Source organism: Hyperolius riggenbachi, chromosome 10, assembly GCF_040937935.1.
Source record: "Hyperolius riggenbachi isolate aHypRig1 chromosome 10, aHypRig1.pri, whole genome shotgun sequence".
NCBI lineage: Eukaryota > Metazoa > Chordata > Amphibia > Anura > Hyperoliidae > Hyperolius > Hyperolius riggenbachi.
In genome coordinates this window covers 123529862-123545436 of record NC_090655.1, presented here as the reverse complement: position 1 = coordinate 123545436, position 15575 = coordinate 123529862, and the positions used below count along the sequence as shown (strand labels likewise).

Here is a 15575-nt window from a genome sequence, read left to right as displayed (position 1 = left end):
CCAGGGCGGGAGGGCGGGGCGCAAGAGCTGCTTCTGCTGAAGTAAAGGTGAGCAGCTGCGCCGCGCTGTCTACTTTATACCGCCTGCTTCCTCCTGATAGGCGGCTTGCAAGCCCGCAAATCCTGAACGGGCCAATCCGAGGGGCAGCCTCCAGGCCGCCCGAAGGGTAGATTCCGCAACCCCTTCCGACACTGCACCTGAAATTAATCAGAAGAGAGCCAGCAAGGAAACCCAGGTGCAAGTTAATTAATTGCAGGGGGCCGACATGCCCATGGCTCCTTAGTTTTAAAAAACTGCGTCACATTCATGGGAATGTACGGCCCATTGTTCTTAAAGGAATCTTACCAAACTAATACAATAACCAGACCAGAGTTTTTTATGGATTGAAATGGCCGAGGCCAGCTTTATTGGGGCTTGGTAAATGAAGTTCGTTTTTTTATTTTATTTACTCTTAAATCTTTATTTAAACTCTTTAATGAACACCAAAAGCAAATGTTTGTACACACTGGTACATCTGGGTGATATTCCCAAAACACAAATAACACATAAAGAAGAAGAACAAAAACATATTGTCCGCTACCGGGCGACATTACCCACCAGCCAGGCATGCTTTACACACCTGGCCCCCCAACCAGCCCGGCCTTTTCGATAGCTGAGTGTAAGTTAGCGTTAAATATGTCTAACCCGATTCCTGACAAATGAACCAGGTCTCTTCGGAATAAACCAAATTCCCCCCCTCAAGCTCAATGTGACGCAACGAAAAAACCACCTAGGGAGGGAAGAAACTTAGACAGTGCTCCATTCAGACGTTTTCTAATGACGTTCAGAAAACGAATATCTGGATGAGAGAGCCATGCCAACCTAGGTATAATCTCTGAGAATATTAATTTGGTATGAGGCAACTGGGTATGCAGCTCTAACAACTCCGACTTCATTCTATGCAAGAGGTCCAGAGTGCGGCACTTCCCAACATCATTGCCACCCAGATGTATGACTAACACATCCGGGACTGGCCAAATATGCAATTTATTATATACCAAGGAACACAGGCCCTCCCAACTCATTCCTCTAATACCTTGCCACAGGATGTGACAATCATCACGGTCGAGGAACAAATTCTCCGAGTAGGGTCTGCCAGCTGCTCTTTTACGGGCCCAAAAAACGTAAGAGTGCCCAAGTATCCAAACAATAACCTTACGACCTGTAAAATAATTAAGACGTTAACTGCGGTCTAATGTAAATCTGAAACCGTGTAGATTCCCATCGACCCAGCCTTTTAATTGCTTCATCAGACATACCAAACCGAGCGGCTTCTGTGGCTGCCCCGATTCGAAATGAATGAGTGGAGAATTTCAGATTCCCCAACCCCAACATTGTTAGACATTTCTTAAACACCGCCTTGAATTGAAATAAGGATAAGGACGAACCATCCTCGTGAACCAAGAAGGATACTGCTCTCGGCCTTCTAAGGATAAACTCAGAAATCACTGCTAACGGACAACAATTTTGAACCTGGGAGGGGGTACAATACTAACCAAGAGCCCCTACCCTCTTGATCTGTTTTTGACCTTCGAATACAAATCCTGACTTCACTCTGGTTCACAAGAACATCATCCTCTTTTAGACTAGCCCAAGACTGCTTGTTGGGCGCAACCATCTCCGAGATGCGAAACGCACAGAAAAAGGCCAAAACAAAAGCTACCCTAAACAACGATCACTCGTAAGGGGGACCCACAAATCCTGCTCAAAAGATTCAACAAATCGGCTAATAAAGAAAAAGTGACCGGTCTCCTTTCATCCTTCCTTGGGACATCTTTACGAAGACCTTTCAAAAATTGTCTGACAATAGGATACGAAGAGCATGCAGGGGAGTTGCACAATTTTCTGAAAAAGGAAATGCCTACAAAAAACCTGTTTACCAACGCCGGAGAATGGCCTCTGTCAATCAAAACACATGCAAATGCTAATATCATGTCAGCCGAGTCGGCTAAAGGGGTTAACCCATAAGTATCAGAAAATAGCAACCAATCATTCCAATAAGGGGTATAAGCCGCCCATGTAGCCGGCGCCACTGACTTTCTCACCATCTCATTAATCATGACCATATGACGTTCCATAAATGACCCGGACATCTCTCGCCCGCTTCCATTGCTCCTGGTGCCAACTCCCGGAAGCGCTGCCAATGCTGTCGAGACAAAGAATCGGCTAATGAATTAAAACGGCCTGGTAGATATTGTGCCTTAAGCCATATATTATGATGCAGACAATGCAAAACAATGTCACAAAACTCTCACCACTAGCTCAGACTTGGCAGACAAGCAATTTATTGAAAACAACACTCTCTTGTTATCCGTCTGTAGCAGGATGCGCTTATTAGCAAACTCTCTGCCCCACAGGACCAGGGAAACCAGAACCGGAAACCGTTCTAGCAAAACCACATTACTTGTCACTCCGTTATCAATCCAATTTGAAGGCCACTTTTCTGAGCACCATTTACCCTGCCAGAAAGCCCCAAATCCAGTAGCACAAGCTGCATCCGTAACAAAACCCATTCGTCTAACCTAAACTCTTCCTGCCATAAGGATCTACCATTAAAATTAACCAAGAACTGATGCCAAATTAGTAGATCCTCCTTTATTTCCCTATTCAGGGTAACATGCCAATGAGGCGACTTAAGGCCTGAAATAATCCTTGCTAATCTGCGTGAAAATACTCTCCCCATGGGCATTACTCGTGCTGCAAAGGCCAGGTGGCCTAAAAAGGACTGGATCTCTTTCACTGTGGCTTTCCGCTTACCTAGAAGACTATCAATACTATCCTTCAAAGCAGCAATCTTATCCAGTGGTAACCTAAACTCGATGTTATGCGTGTCTATTGTTGTTCCGAGAAACTCCAAAGACGTGCTAGGAAGCACCGTCTTCTCTTCCGCTAAAGGTACTCCAAATTCAGACATAGTCTCACAGAACACATCCAGCAATTTTTGGCAGTTCGACCGGTCAGATGATACTAGCAAGAAATCATCAAGGTAGTGTACAATTGAGCCTGTCTGAGTTTTCTGCAACACTGCCCACTCTAAGAAAGTAGCAAATGATTCAAAAAATAAACAAGATAACGAGCATCCCATTGGCAGGCAACGGTCAAAATAAAAATAACCTTCGAAAAAGAAACCCAAAGAGTTAAAGGCATCAGGCCTAATTGGCAGGAGCCGGAAAGCTGACTTCACATCAGATTTTGCCAACAATGCATCCCTTCCATAGGAACGAATGACCGATAAAGTCTGTTCAAACGTAATATAGGATACGGAAACTAAAGAACTATCAATGGTATCATTGAGCGAAGTACCTTTCGGAATTGACAGGTGATGAATAAGTCTGAACTCATTCACCGTTTTCTTGGGGACTACCCCTAGAGGGGATACCCGAAAATTCTTAAATGGCGGGTGCTCAAAAGGTCCAGATACCCTTCCCGCCTGCAGTTCTTTCAAAATCTTGTTCCAGGTCATTTGGGGATATTGATTAACAGACTTTAGATTAGGTGACACTGTACAACCTGAACCATCAAAGCTTGGTAAAGGGAAGCCGTTGGCAAAACCATCAGTGACTAGTTCCCTGATCGCTTTGTTTGGAAACTTGTTTAACCATGGAAGCATGCTTAGAAGATTCACCGGCGTCGGTGCTTTTAAGAAATAACTCCTTGGTGCTATTCTGCGACTGCATGCCCACCCTCTTAAAACAACGTGTCACTGGATGAATCCCGCCACAAAAATTCGTGCTTATATTTGCAACTTTGCAGAAATTTACACTGGCCTTCATTGTAAGCAAAGCATAAACCTTTTTTAATCGTTGATGAAGGCGCTTGGGACGGGCCCGGCTTCTGCGGCTGGGACCTCTGAGGCAGCATTAAACCCAACCACAACCCTACCTCCTTGTTACCCCAAGATAAAGAAGGGTGGACAGCCAGTTTCTGACGAAAGGCCTCGTCATAATGAAACCAGGCCAGACCGCCAAATTGTCTGTAAGCCTCACTTATTATGTCCAGGTGATGAAAAAGGCCAGTGCATAATTCGGGCCTCTTCTCACCAAGGACGCTTGCGTATATGCAGAAAGATTGCTGCCAATTGCTGAATGATCTCAGCACTGGCCGCCGTCTCTCCTCCTCACTATCCTTCTTCTCTTTAGGAACAAACTCTTTAGAATGTGGTAACAAGGATAATATATCCACATAATCTTGTCTCCATATCTTCTCCTTCACCGCTAGCGGCAAATGAAAAGCCAATGGAGACAAGGCGCAAGGCATCACCTCTTTATAACTTGTCTCAGCCACTCCAGGTCTCATAACAGGAGCAGCAGCATTTGCAACAAGATTGCTTAAGAGAGAAACTGGTGAAGGGTTAAGAGAGTGGGTAGGCTGAGTGGGAATAGGCACAGCAGGAGTAGATTTCTCCCAGACAGGTACCGGTGAGATGACAGATACCTCCTCAGAAGCACCCTCTCTCTCCCTACCACCCACTGGCAACTTGCTAACTACTGTAGCTAACGACTGCACAATTACTGTCAGTTTTTCAATGCTAGATAAAACATTTGTATTAAGGTTCTCACCCTGAGTGGGTCCGGAGTGGCTCCCAGCTGGCTCCCCACTAGGTCCGGCTTGAGATAATCCATCCCGACAGAGGGGGGACTGCCCCCGCCGGATCTGCTGCACAGATGGTCTCTCCGCAGCGCGACCACTGCGAGACTTAGAAGTCTTTGTTGCAGGGGAGCAACGCTTAATGGCCTTCCGCGGCCGCTTCCCGGAACCACCTCCCCCTGCACTCGTGGAAGGGCGGCTGCCCCAATCCTCTTCAATGGCGTCCACCAGCTCTCCGTCCTCTAAGCTGGCAGCGGCGGACTTCCTCTTTCCGGACCGCCCACTCCTGAGGGACATCGCTTCGTCACCTCCTCCAGGCTCCCCGTCCAGCCCCTAGTGGCCAAGCACGGGACCCACATCCAGCAAAAGCTCCTCCTCAGCTGCGGGCGGGACCGGAGGCGGCGACTCCATTGCTGGCATTTGCGCAACCGCTGGCTCTTCCTCCGCTCGCCATACCGGAGCCAACAGTTCTCTTAGCCATACTTCCCCGTCCTCCTCCCGCGCTCTCCTCACAACGGCCTGCACGAAGGTTTCCATCTGGAACAGCACGGCGCAAGAGCTGCTTCTGCTGAAGTAAAGGTGAGCAGCTGCGCTGCGCTGTCTACTTTATTCCGCCTGCTTCCTCCTGATAGGCGGCTTGCAAGCCCGCAAATCCTGAACGGGCCAATCCGAGGGGCAGCCTCCAGGCCGCCCGAAGGGTAGATTCCGCAACCCCTTCCGACACTGCACCTGAAATTAATCAGAAGAGAGCCAGCAAGGAAACCCAGGTGCAAGTTAATTAATTGCAGGGGGCCGACATGCCCATGGCTCCTTAGTTTTAAAAAACTGCGTCACATTCAGAAGTATTCGGCCCCTTTGAAGTTTTCCACATTTTGTCATATTACTGCCACAAACAATCAATTTTATTGGAATTCCATGTGAAAGACCAATACGAAGTGGTGTACACGTGAGAAGTGAAACAAAAATCATACATGACCACACTTTGCAGTTTTTTTTTTGTTTTTTTTTTTCTTAAATGTTTGGAATCATGTATGATTTTCGTTCCACTTCTCACGTATACACCACTTTGTTTTGGTCTTTCACGTGGAATTCCAATAATATTGATTCATGCTTGTGGCAGTTATATGACAAAATGTGGAAAACTTCAAGGGGGCCCGAATACTTTTGCAAACCATTGTATAGTTGACCCCAGTATAGGTTAGCCAGGTATAGGCGGAGCAGTCCTTTACAGCGCAGGAAGATTTGGACGCAGCCGGCGCCACCATAGACTATGAAGGAGATGACTTCTATAGCGCGCTCAGTGAGTAATGTCTAACAAAGTTGCTTAAACGCAACAATTCGGCCTCCAGCAATTGCTGGAAGCCGAATTTTTTCATTCCCTCACTATCCATGGCGGCCTGGAGGGGGAATAGTAATTAACATGGCCCAGACTTGTGTAGAAGCAGGATCAGCCATATACCGGTTGTTTCCTGCGCCCAAGTCTACCGTCGCCTTTTTTGTTTTGTTTTTTCATATGTATGCGGTATAGGTGCTCCTAGTATAGGTGCCCCCAGTATAGGTTAACCAGGTATACAGTGGGATGCGAAAGTTTAGACAACCTTGTTAATCGTCATGATTTTCCTGTATAAATCGTTGGTTGCTACGATAAAAAAAGTCAGTTAAATATATCATATAGGAGACACACACAGTGATATTTGAGAAGTGAAATTACGTTTATTGGCTTTACAGAAAGTGCGCAATAATTGTTTAAATAAAATTGGGCAGAGAGGTGCTCATGCTTGCTACACAGCCATAGCAGTTAAGGCACCTGTTTTTTTTTTTTCACTGACCTGAGGAAGCGGGCAAGTACGCATTGTCAATTTTATGTGCTTGAATAAAAGATCTTTTTTCAATAAACTGGTCCAAATTCTTCAAGAGAGGTAAGATTCCCTCTTTGTTTATAAGATTAATAGCTTATTCGCCTATCTTTTATGCTTTGGCGCCTCCACCCCTGTATTAAGTTTATTTCATACCTCTTTTAGAGGTGATAGTTTTTTAGTTGTCCTAAAGAACTTTCGGAGTGTGACCACCCAGTTCATGTCAACAGTCCTGGTAAACCAACGGTTAATTTCCCGCCTGCTCTTAACGGTGGTTGCAAGGATTTGCAACCCACCATTGTGAGTCCTTAGCAATTTGCTTTCCTGAATCTTACACGATTCTGTACCATTGGGCTCCTGGTCTCCATTTCTATTTTAGATGAACCTGAGGTTGTTATAATCACAGGAACCATCGACATAAGCTACCTTCCCAGAACTGATCATTTCTACATTGGAATAATGAAGCCTATATTGTAATTGGCTACAAACAAAGTCGTAATTTTCTTGTTGTGCCTCTGAGAAGGCAGCAGAAAAGCCACAAAATGTGCATCAGGCAGTTAAAAGTGATGTGTTGTACTATTGAATAGCCCAGGGCAGGGCTGAGGCAGAGGCAATAGAGAGGCTCCAGCCTCAGGGCGCAGTGTAGGAGGGGCGCACAACTCACTCAGCTATCATTTCCCTATTGTGTTTGAAGCGGAGAGAAATAAGAAAAGGGGATACATGGCAGTGACTACAAGCCAGATAACTAGAGATGGGGGTGTTGGGGGCCATTGGGCACCTCTTAGTCTAATGGCAATCAGAGTGTGATGGCTGAGGTGGGAGGGGTGCACTGGGTGTCTCAGCCTTGGCTGCTGGACCTTGTCCTGGCTCTGGAGTAGCCGTTGTAATTGCCAGATGAAAAATGCCCAGTATTTTTATGACTGATAAGGAATATGGTTGTATATGGAAAAAATGTTCTTACAGAAATTATAATTATGGAGTTGTAATGAAAACCAATATTGATTTTACATTTTGATTTTTGCAATAATTTTTGCATTTGAATACCGTGAACCCCTCAGAGCCAATTACAAGTTTGGGGTGTGTACCAAATAAATGCACCACTGCTCAGGTCCCTTAAAATTTTATATTGAAGTATTAGTTTTTTCCTCCTAGTATGGTAGAAATATTTCTGTATCTCTTCAGTTCTTTTAAGCAGTACCTTTTATGGTGACATCATTAGTGTAATTACTGCATTAATTATAATATTTTGGGGTTTTTTGTATTGCAGAAAATGAAGCTGAAAGAAATTGAGCGGTCAGCAGTCCAAGCCTGGAGTCCGGCCAACCAACACCCAGTGTATTTAGCAACAGGTACACTTTTTTTTTTTTTAATCTGATTTCTCCCTTTTAATAGGCATTTGAGTGTCCCCCACTAGATTTTTGCTTTTGCAGAAAACTCTGTGTAATTCCACATAAGATAAGCGTATTGAAAATAATCACATATAAAATGTAGTTATTAATAGTGCTGATACATTTGGGGGTGTAGCAATAACCAGGGACAACTGGGGCCCAGTTTGTCCATAAAGCAAACTTGAGTTGGCTATCAAAAAAAAATGTAGATACTCACTGAAGAGCGTTTCCTCTGGGTGTGCAGTTCAAATAAAGCCCCACCTGCGCAGTAGCATAGAGCCACTCCTCTACAAGTGGTTTGGGCTTACTGCACAGTTTTAGCCTTACTCTTGCAAATGCTGGTTATATAGGTGGTATGGAAACTTCCTATCTCTTCCCCAACACCCCATTGCCTTGCACAGACCCTCTGACCACATGGTGCCGTGTAAAAGGGTGGCCATACTCCTTTTACATGGCACGATGTTGCGACGAGCTGTGATTGCTACAAAAAAGGAAAAAAAAAAGACTGCATATTTCAGATTGGGTTGTTAGATGTGTGTGGGAGACACTATTCAGAAATGTAACCTACATGGGGAATATTGCCTTGTTGTTAAAGAGAATCTGTACTCTAAAATTCTTACAATAAAAAGCATACCATTCTATTAATTATGTTCTCCTGGGCCCCTCTTTGCTGTTTCTGCCACTCCCTGCTGCAATCCTAGCTTGTAATTGACAGTTTTAGGCAGCGTTTACAAACAAGACATGGCTGCTAACCAGCATGTGACTAGCTCAGAGAAGCTCAGTCTGTGATTCATACAGAGCCTGCAGGGGGGCATGGAGAGGGTGTGCATAACTTCTATCCTATCACAGCAGAGCAGCACATTATAGCCTGAGCCAACAAAGCCAACAAAAATGAGAGAAGATTAGATTATATAACAGAGATAATACAGCCACTGTGCAACTAGGAAAGGCTGCAGTAAGACAGACCACATTAGAACAGGTATAGGAACTTATAGAAAAGAAGAAATAAGACTGAAAATGTTGTTACAGAGTCTCTTTAAGTAGCAATGCTGTGTTAAAACACTGCCTGTTCCTAGGTACATCTGCCCAGCAGCTAGATGCCTCATTCAGTACCAGTGCATCCCTGGAGATCTTTGAAGTGGACTTTGGAGATCCTCTTTCTGAGCTGAAAAGAAGAGGTGTTTACCCAGCATCCAGCAGGTATAAAGTGCAAGTCTTATCAAGGCTCTCCTGTCTCCGTACTCTTTCTAATGGGTAGCGTAAAAGATAGAAGGTGCATTAGATTTGTTAATGTATTTTTAGAATGCTAATTATGCCACAAGATGTCAAGGTCCGATAAAATTATGGGATTTAAGTAGAAAGCTTTCAATTTATATCAAATGGTCTTGATCAAACGTGCAACCAAGCACAATGGAAAATCCAGGCCGGTCTGATTTTCTACTGGGTTTTACTAGATTGTGATTGGATTTCACCTGAAGCCTGAAGAAAGCTGCTTTCACATGGCCATATTAGAGGATATTTATTATAATAATAATAATTCCTTTTTTTGTATAGCGCTTTTCTCCTGTCTGACTCAAAGCGCTTGCGAGGCAGCCACTAGAGCGCACTCAGTAGGCAGTAGCAGTGTTAGGGAGTCTCGCCCAAAGAACTCCTTACTGAATAGGTGCTGGCTTACTGAACAGGCAGAGCCGAGATTCGAACCCAGGTCTCCTGCGTCAGAGGCAGAGCCCTTAACCATTACACTATCCAGCCACCGCTTTATAATTTGTTGACAGGGCCTATATGGGCCCGCATAGGCCCCCATTAGATGTTTATGGTCCTATATGACCAATTAGACATCTGATACAAGAGCAGTACTGTTAGATTGGGCAGGGAACAGTGCAGAGTGGAAACACCTGACCACGTATACAGGATGCCGGGGAGGTTGGTGATCTAGGCTCTGCTGTACTCTCTGCATTGGGTATGGGGGTTCACTCAGGCCATCTATACTGAATGGAGAGGGGAGCACCCTCTGGCTAACTATTCTTTAGGGAGTGAAGGAGCACTCTCTGCCTACCTGTACTGGTAGGGACCTCTGGTTACCTATAACAGGATGAGAACTTTCTGGCTACCTACCTGGGGGGAGGGGCACTATCTGTCTAACTATAATTGGGGGGGGGGGGGGGTGAAGGGGCACTCTGCCTAGCTATACTCTGGCTATCCTAGGAAGGGGGTACTCTCTGGCTACCCATAACGGGGGGGGGGGGGGACCTTGGCTACCTGTAATGGGGACTCTGGCTACCTATACTTGGGGGTTACTATCTGGCTACCTAAACTGGGTAGGCTCTCTGGCTGCCTATACGTGCAGATCTGATTATTTTCAGATAAAACATTGTACTGCTTATAGACCATAAAATCCGTAAAGAAACGTACCGCCAAGGAGGTTAAAGGTTCTGTAAATGGTTTAGCTACGATAGTCTCCATCTGATGTGAGTCGATTTTAAATTGTGGCATAGTTTTTTTGTTTTGTTTTTTTGCTTTGATTTCATACTTTATTTATTTCAGATTTCATAAAATAATCTGGGGCAGTTTTGATGGGGGCTCATCTGGATCTAATGGGGTGATTGTAGGTGGAGGAGACAATGGAGAGATAACGTTGTACAGCGCTTCACAGATTCTGGCATCTGGAAAAGAACCGGTCATTGGAAAGAATGGCAAGCACACAGGCCCAGTTCGTGCACTAGACCTAAACCCATTTCAGGTAATATTGGACTTGCTTTATCATCCACCTTTTAAATCGCTTCTCCTGCTCTGCTTTTGTTTTTCTTGCTTGCTGTTTTTTGTTTTTTTTCCTATATTATTTTTTTTGGTTTTTTTTGTACATACCTTCCTACAGAAGCTAAATAATGAAGCTCTATGTTTCTCAGAGGAAGTACTTCTTGAGAATCCCAATGCACGATTTGTAGAGTAGTGATAATTGACTGAAGTGAAAGAAGTGCCCAAACAAACCTTTACTTTTTTTGCTCTGCAGTCTGTAGCCATTCCAGTGCCTAGCCTCTGCTATGATGGAATGCAAATACTGAAACTCACATTATTTGCATAGCAGTAGGCTTCTGGTCACATCCTCAAGTGTCAATGCTCCTGCCTGTTAAATATTTATTGGCAAGGAGTGAGGTTATGCCTGGTAACTGACCATTAAGAAAAATCCTGTTTAAACTGTTCATATTTACAGGGGCACTAAAAAGTGTAAAATTTAAAATATGTGCAAACATAGACAAATAAGACGTATGTTTTTTTTTTCCAGAGTAAAATGAGCCATAAATTACTTTACTTCTATGTTGCTGTCACTTACAGTAGGTAGTAGAAATCTGATAGAAGTGACAGGTTTTGGACTAGTCCATCTCTACATAGGGAATTCTCAGCAAGGCTTTTATCCTACCTAATAAAACATAAGTGTCTCTGCGTCCCATGTCCCTGTTTGTGTTTTTTTTTTTTTTTTTTTTTTTGGCTCTGCGCATGTGCAGGGACGCAGAGACACTGACGCGCGGCTTACAGGGGAGGACAGGGCCAGGAGGGTTGGGCTTGTGTGTGTGCGCGCAGTTGCGGGCGCCGGGTATGCGTGCAAGGCGGACGTGTGAGTATGGCGGGCGCATGTGCACTGACATGCGGCGGTGACAGACTTAGAGCCCGTTTTTAAACACTTAGGTCTCCTAGTTCTTTATAAAGATATTCCCTAAAAAGGATTTAAACAATGATGCTGGCCAGCTTCCCTGCTCGCTACAGTTTTTTGGCAGTTGGACGGAGCAACTGCCATTCACCAAGTGCTTTTGAAAATATTTAATTAAATTCCTGAGAATCCCCCATGAAGATGTTTTTAATTTTACAATTTGTCGTCATAGTGCCCCTTTAATACAGAGTTGATGTGGATGGTGAGATAAAGTAGTGCTAGCACCTTTAATGGTGCGTACACACGCACTACTAAAGAGGACGGGTCCGTCAGACCCTCCCGCTGGGCGGGCGTTCCAGCGACAGCAATGCGTGTGTACAGTCTATCTGCAGACTGATGAGGCTGTTTCTGAACGATCCGCTTAGCGGATCGTTCAGAAACAGCCTTATCAGTCTGCCTGACAGACTGTACACACGCTCTACTGTCGCTGGAACGCCCGCACAGCGGGATGGTCTGACGGACCCGTCCTCTTTAGTAGTGCGTGTACGTACCTTAACAATCTTGGGTTTTGTTTTTGTTTTTTCCAATAGCTAAGAGAAGTGCTGTTTTCTGAGAACAATGGGCAGTGATCCATCTGCTCATCCTCAGCTACAGTGAAACCACCACTATACTCCACACAACTTAGTTAACACGGTGCATGGCTTAAAGAGAATCTGTACTCTAATATTCTTACAATAAAAAGCATACCATTCTATTCATTATTTTCTCCTGTGCCCCTCTGTGCTGTTTCTGCCACTCTCTGCTGCAATCCTGGCTTGTAATTAACAGTTTTAGGCAGTGTTTACAAACAAACTAACCAGCTTCTAATAGGCTCAGCTAAGCATAGTGTGTGAGTCATTCACAGTGTGCAGGGGGCCTGCAGAGGGTGTGTATCGCTTCTACCAATCACAAGCAGCCCTGCACATTCCACACAATCAATCCTTAGCCCGACAAACAGGACAGAGGAAAGATACATTGATTTATTACAGAGACAGTGCAGTTAGGAAAGACTGCAGTAAGCCAGAGCAGATTAGAACAGGCATAGGAACTTATAGGATAGAAGAACTAAGGCTGAAAAATTTGTTACAGAGTCTCTTTAATACATTGAGATCTCTGCCAGTCAATACTTGTAAAAGCAATTCTAGTTTGTGCAGTCCTGGTATCAGGCCATGTTTTGCCATTCTAACGATCATGGCACTACTGGTAGCAGTGAATCGCACCAGTGCATTCAGCATTACTGTGAATAGTGTTACTACCAACAAAGCAGGGTGTTGCTCTGTTGTCATCGGCTGTTGTTCAGCAGCATTTTAGCCATAGTAAAGCTCCCATCACTAGATATAACAAACATTGGTGGAGGCACCTTTGATGGTATAAGCTGACTGCAATAACATTAGTGTAACGTCTTACCTTCTCAGAAGAATAAACCATGAGTAATGGAAAAGGTACATTTTATTGATGCACATAACTCAACGCGTTTCATGGGTCTCTGTCCGCTTCCTCAGGTCAATTACAAGTGCCTGTGATAATTCTGTCACGAATGTGGGCGCCTAAGATTGTGGGCACTATCACTACATGTACCGTTCACAATGAACAGTACATTCCATGGTGCATTCCATGTGTCATTAGTGAGGGATCGTCTGTGCGCTATCATATGGGGAAGAATACATGTATAGTTAGATTAGCGGTTATGCAGACAGCGGGGGAAACAAACTATAATTTTTTTTTTTTTATTCTATTACCAATTTTTTAACATCCTAAAGCCCCCAAATTTGCGTTTTGAGCAGTATAAGAAAGGGTATAGATCTTTGCCATGTCTTTTTATTGGTTTCTGGATTCCACTGGAGGAATTCCTCTTACTACTTTTACTGATGACAGAACAGAAAGTGGGGAGAACATCTACTGAATGTAGACAAGACTAGACAAATAACATTTATATTGCGCTTTTCTCCTGGTGGACTCAAAGTGCCAGAGCTGCAATCTCTAGATCGTGCTCTATGCAGTAGCAGTGTTAGGAAGTCTTGCTCAAGGACTCCATACTGAATAGGCGCTGGCTTTCTGAACAGGAAGAGGCGAGAACCCAGGTCTCCTATGTCAGAGCCCTTAACCAGTACACTATACAGCCAGAGTAGGCATCTTCTCTGGCTTTGTGAGAAAAAGAGAGTACTAAAACATGGGAGCCACTAAGGACCAAAACATGGGAGCCACTAAGGACCAAAACATGGGAGCCACTAAGTGTATTGTTTTACTTAAATATCAGCAATTGGTTGCTGCTCACAGGAATTTGTCACTCTTGTTAGCGACACTTATGCAGCCCTATGAAGATTTAGACCATCCCTAATCTGGTCTGTAATGGGCCTTTTTCCTTGCACCCGATCGCTCTCCAAACTTTTTTTTTTTTTTTTTTTCCTGTACTGCAGCCCCAGGCCAGAAGAAAACTGTTCTAACAGGGAGTACTCAGTGAATGGTGGGAGAAGGTATTTAAAAGTGGCATCCAATGTAAAGGCGATCAGGATGCAGTAGTAGCCACTTGCCTCCCAGTAAGAACCTAGTAAGAAAAAAAAATGTTGTTTTTTTAGCTTTATTAAAGCACCAGTATGACGCAGGTCATGTTTTTAGCTCTCTTTTTCTCTAGTTAGAGGTGCTGCGATCAGCAGTAGCTACCAGCATGTGAGCACCTCCATCTTGTTTACAAAGGGTGCTTTGTAGTTCATACTACTTGACTACTTTTAAAGTGGCCAATAATATTTTTACTGCACTCAATGCTCACCAGAAGCACACAGGAAAAGCTGTGCGTGCTTCTTTTTTGAGTGATTGTTGCATTACTCTGAACGAGACCACCAGAGCTACGCTTGTGGTTGTGCTTTACCACAGGAGAGAGAAAAGGGTGAACAAGCTTTAACTTTGTAACAAACTCCTTTACAGTTGACAGTAAAAATGATCTTATCCATTTGCTTACATGCAGTTCCTCTGTTCATTGCTTAACTTTTCTTCTAATTCATGTTGCAGAATAATCTCCTGGCTTCTGGAGCCAATGATTCTGAAGTTTTCATATGGGACCTGAATAACTTTAGTGTGCCAATGACACCGGGAGGTAAATCTCAGGTAGGCAAAGACCAGAAAGGAATTTGTGATCCAGAAGAGGTTTTATTGAGAAACTCCAGATCCGCTAGTAAAATCGAGTAAACAGAATTGTATTGTTGTCTCGTACACACTAAAGATTCAAACCTGTAGGGGCAGTGCTCAAGCTAGAAAGGTAGAATGACACCCTTTGTGTTATGTTCAAAAGTGGTAATGACCTGGCACATCCAAAGATATATATCTTTATTGGTTCCATATAAAAGCATGGGGCCAACGTTTCAGAGTCACATAGGGCCCCTTTAATGGCTTTAGGACCACAGGCTTACACCCCCTAGTGACTAGGCCATTGTTTCCAATTCAGCACACTGCACCTTTAACAGTTTGCTGCACGACCATACAACCTTAGCACACAAATTAATCTTGCCTCCTTTTCATGCCACCGACAGAGCTTTCTCCCTGTTATGATTAATGCATCAGTAGTGTCTGAGTCACTGGCACTGTGGGTAGCATGGTGGTGTAGTGGATAGCATTCTCGCCTTGCAGCACTGCGACCCTGGTTCAAATCCCAGCCAGAATAAAATGTACTCAGAGTTTGTATGTTATCCCTGTGTCTGCATGGGTTTCCATGGGGAACTACCGTTTCCTACCACATCCCAAAAACCTACAGATAATTGGCTTCCCCCTAAATTGGCCCTAGACTACAGTGGGCATAAGACTATGGCAGGGATTTGATTGGGAGCTCCTCTGAGTGACTCTGTAAAGTGCTGCAGAAGATGTCAATGCTATATAAATACAAAATAATAATTGTGTTAGTTCAGCAAAAGTGTAGCAGAACGTATTGCTGTTTATTGGGCCATACACGCCTCTGTACGAGTTCGGCTACAGTATCATTACCACTCCATGTGATACCCATTTCCCCGCACCCAAAGCGACTTCTCCCGC

The 15575-nt window shown here is 44.2% G+C and overlaps 1 protein-coding gene across 4 annotated transcripts in view; it reads left to right on the top strand.

Moving 5' to 3' along the window:
- The window catches only part of SEC31B (SEC31 homolog B, COPII coat complex component), a 109503-nt gene that overhangs the window by 25801 nt on the left and 68127 nt on the right, over positions 1–15575 (top strand). For all 4 annotated transcript variants that reach the window (XM_068257876.1, XM_068257875.1, XM_068257874.1 and 1 more), the window contains exons 2-5: positions 7750–7831; positions 8947–9070; positions 10415–10610; positions 14562–14657. In XM_068257876.1, coding sequence (XP_068113977.1) covers positions 7753–7831; positions 8947–9070; positions 10415–10610; positions 14562–14657 — 495 coding nt within the window. In that variant the 5' untranslated portion in view covers positions 7750–7752. The remainder of the gene's footprint in view (positions 1–7749; positions 7832–8946; positions 9071–10414; positions 10611–14561; positions 14658–15575) is intronic.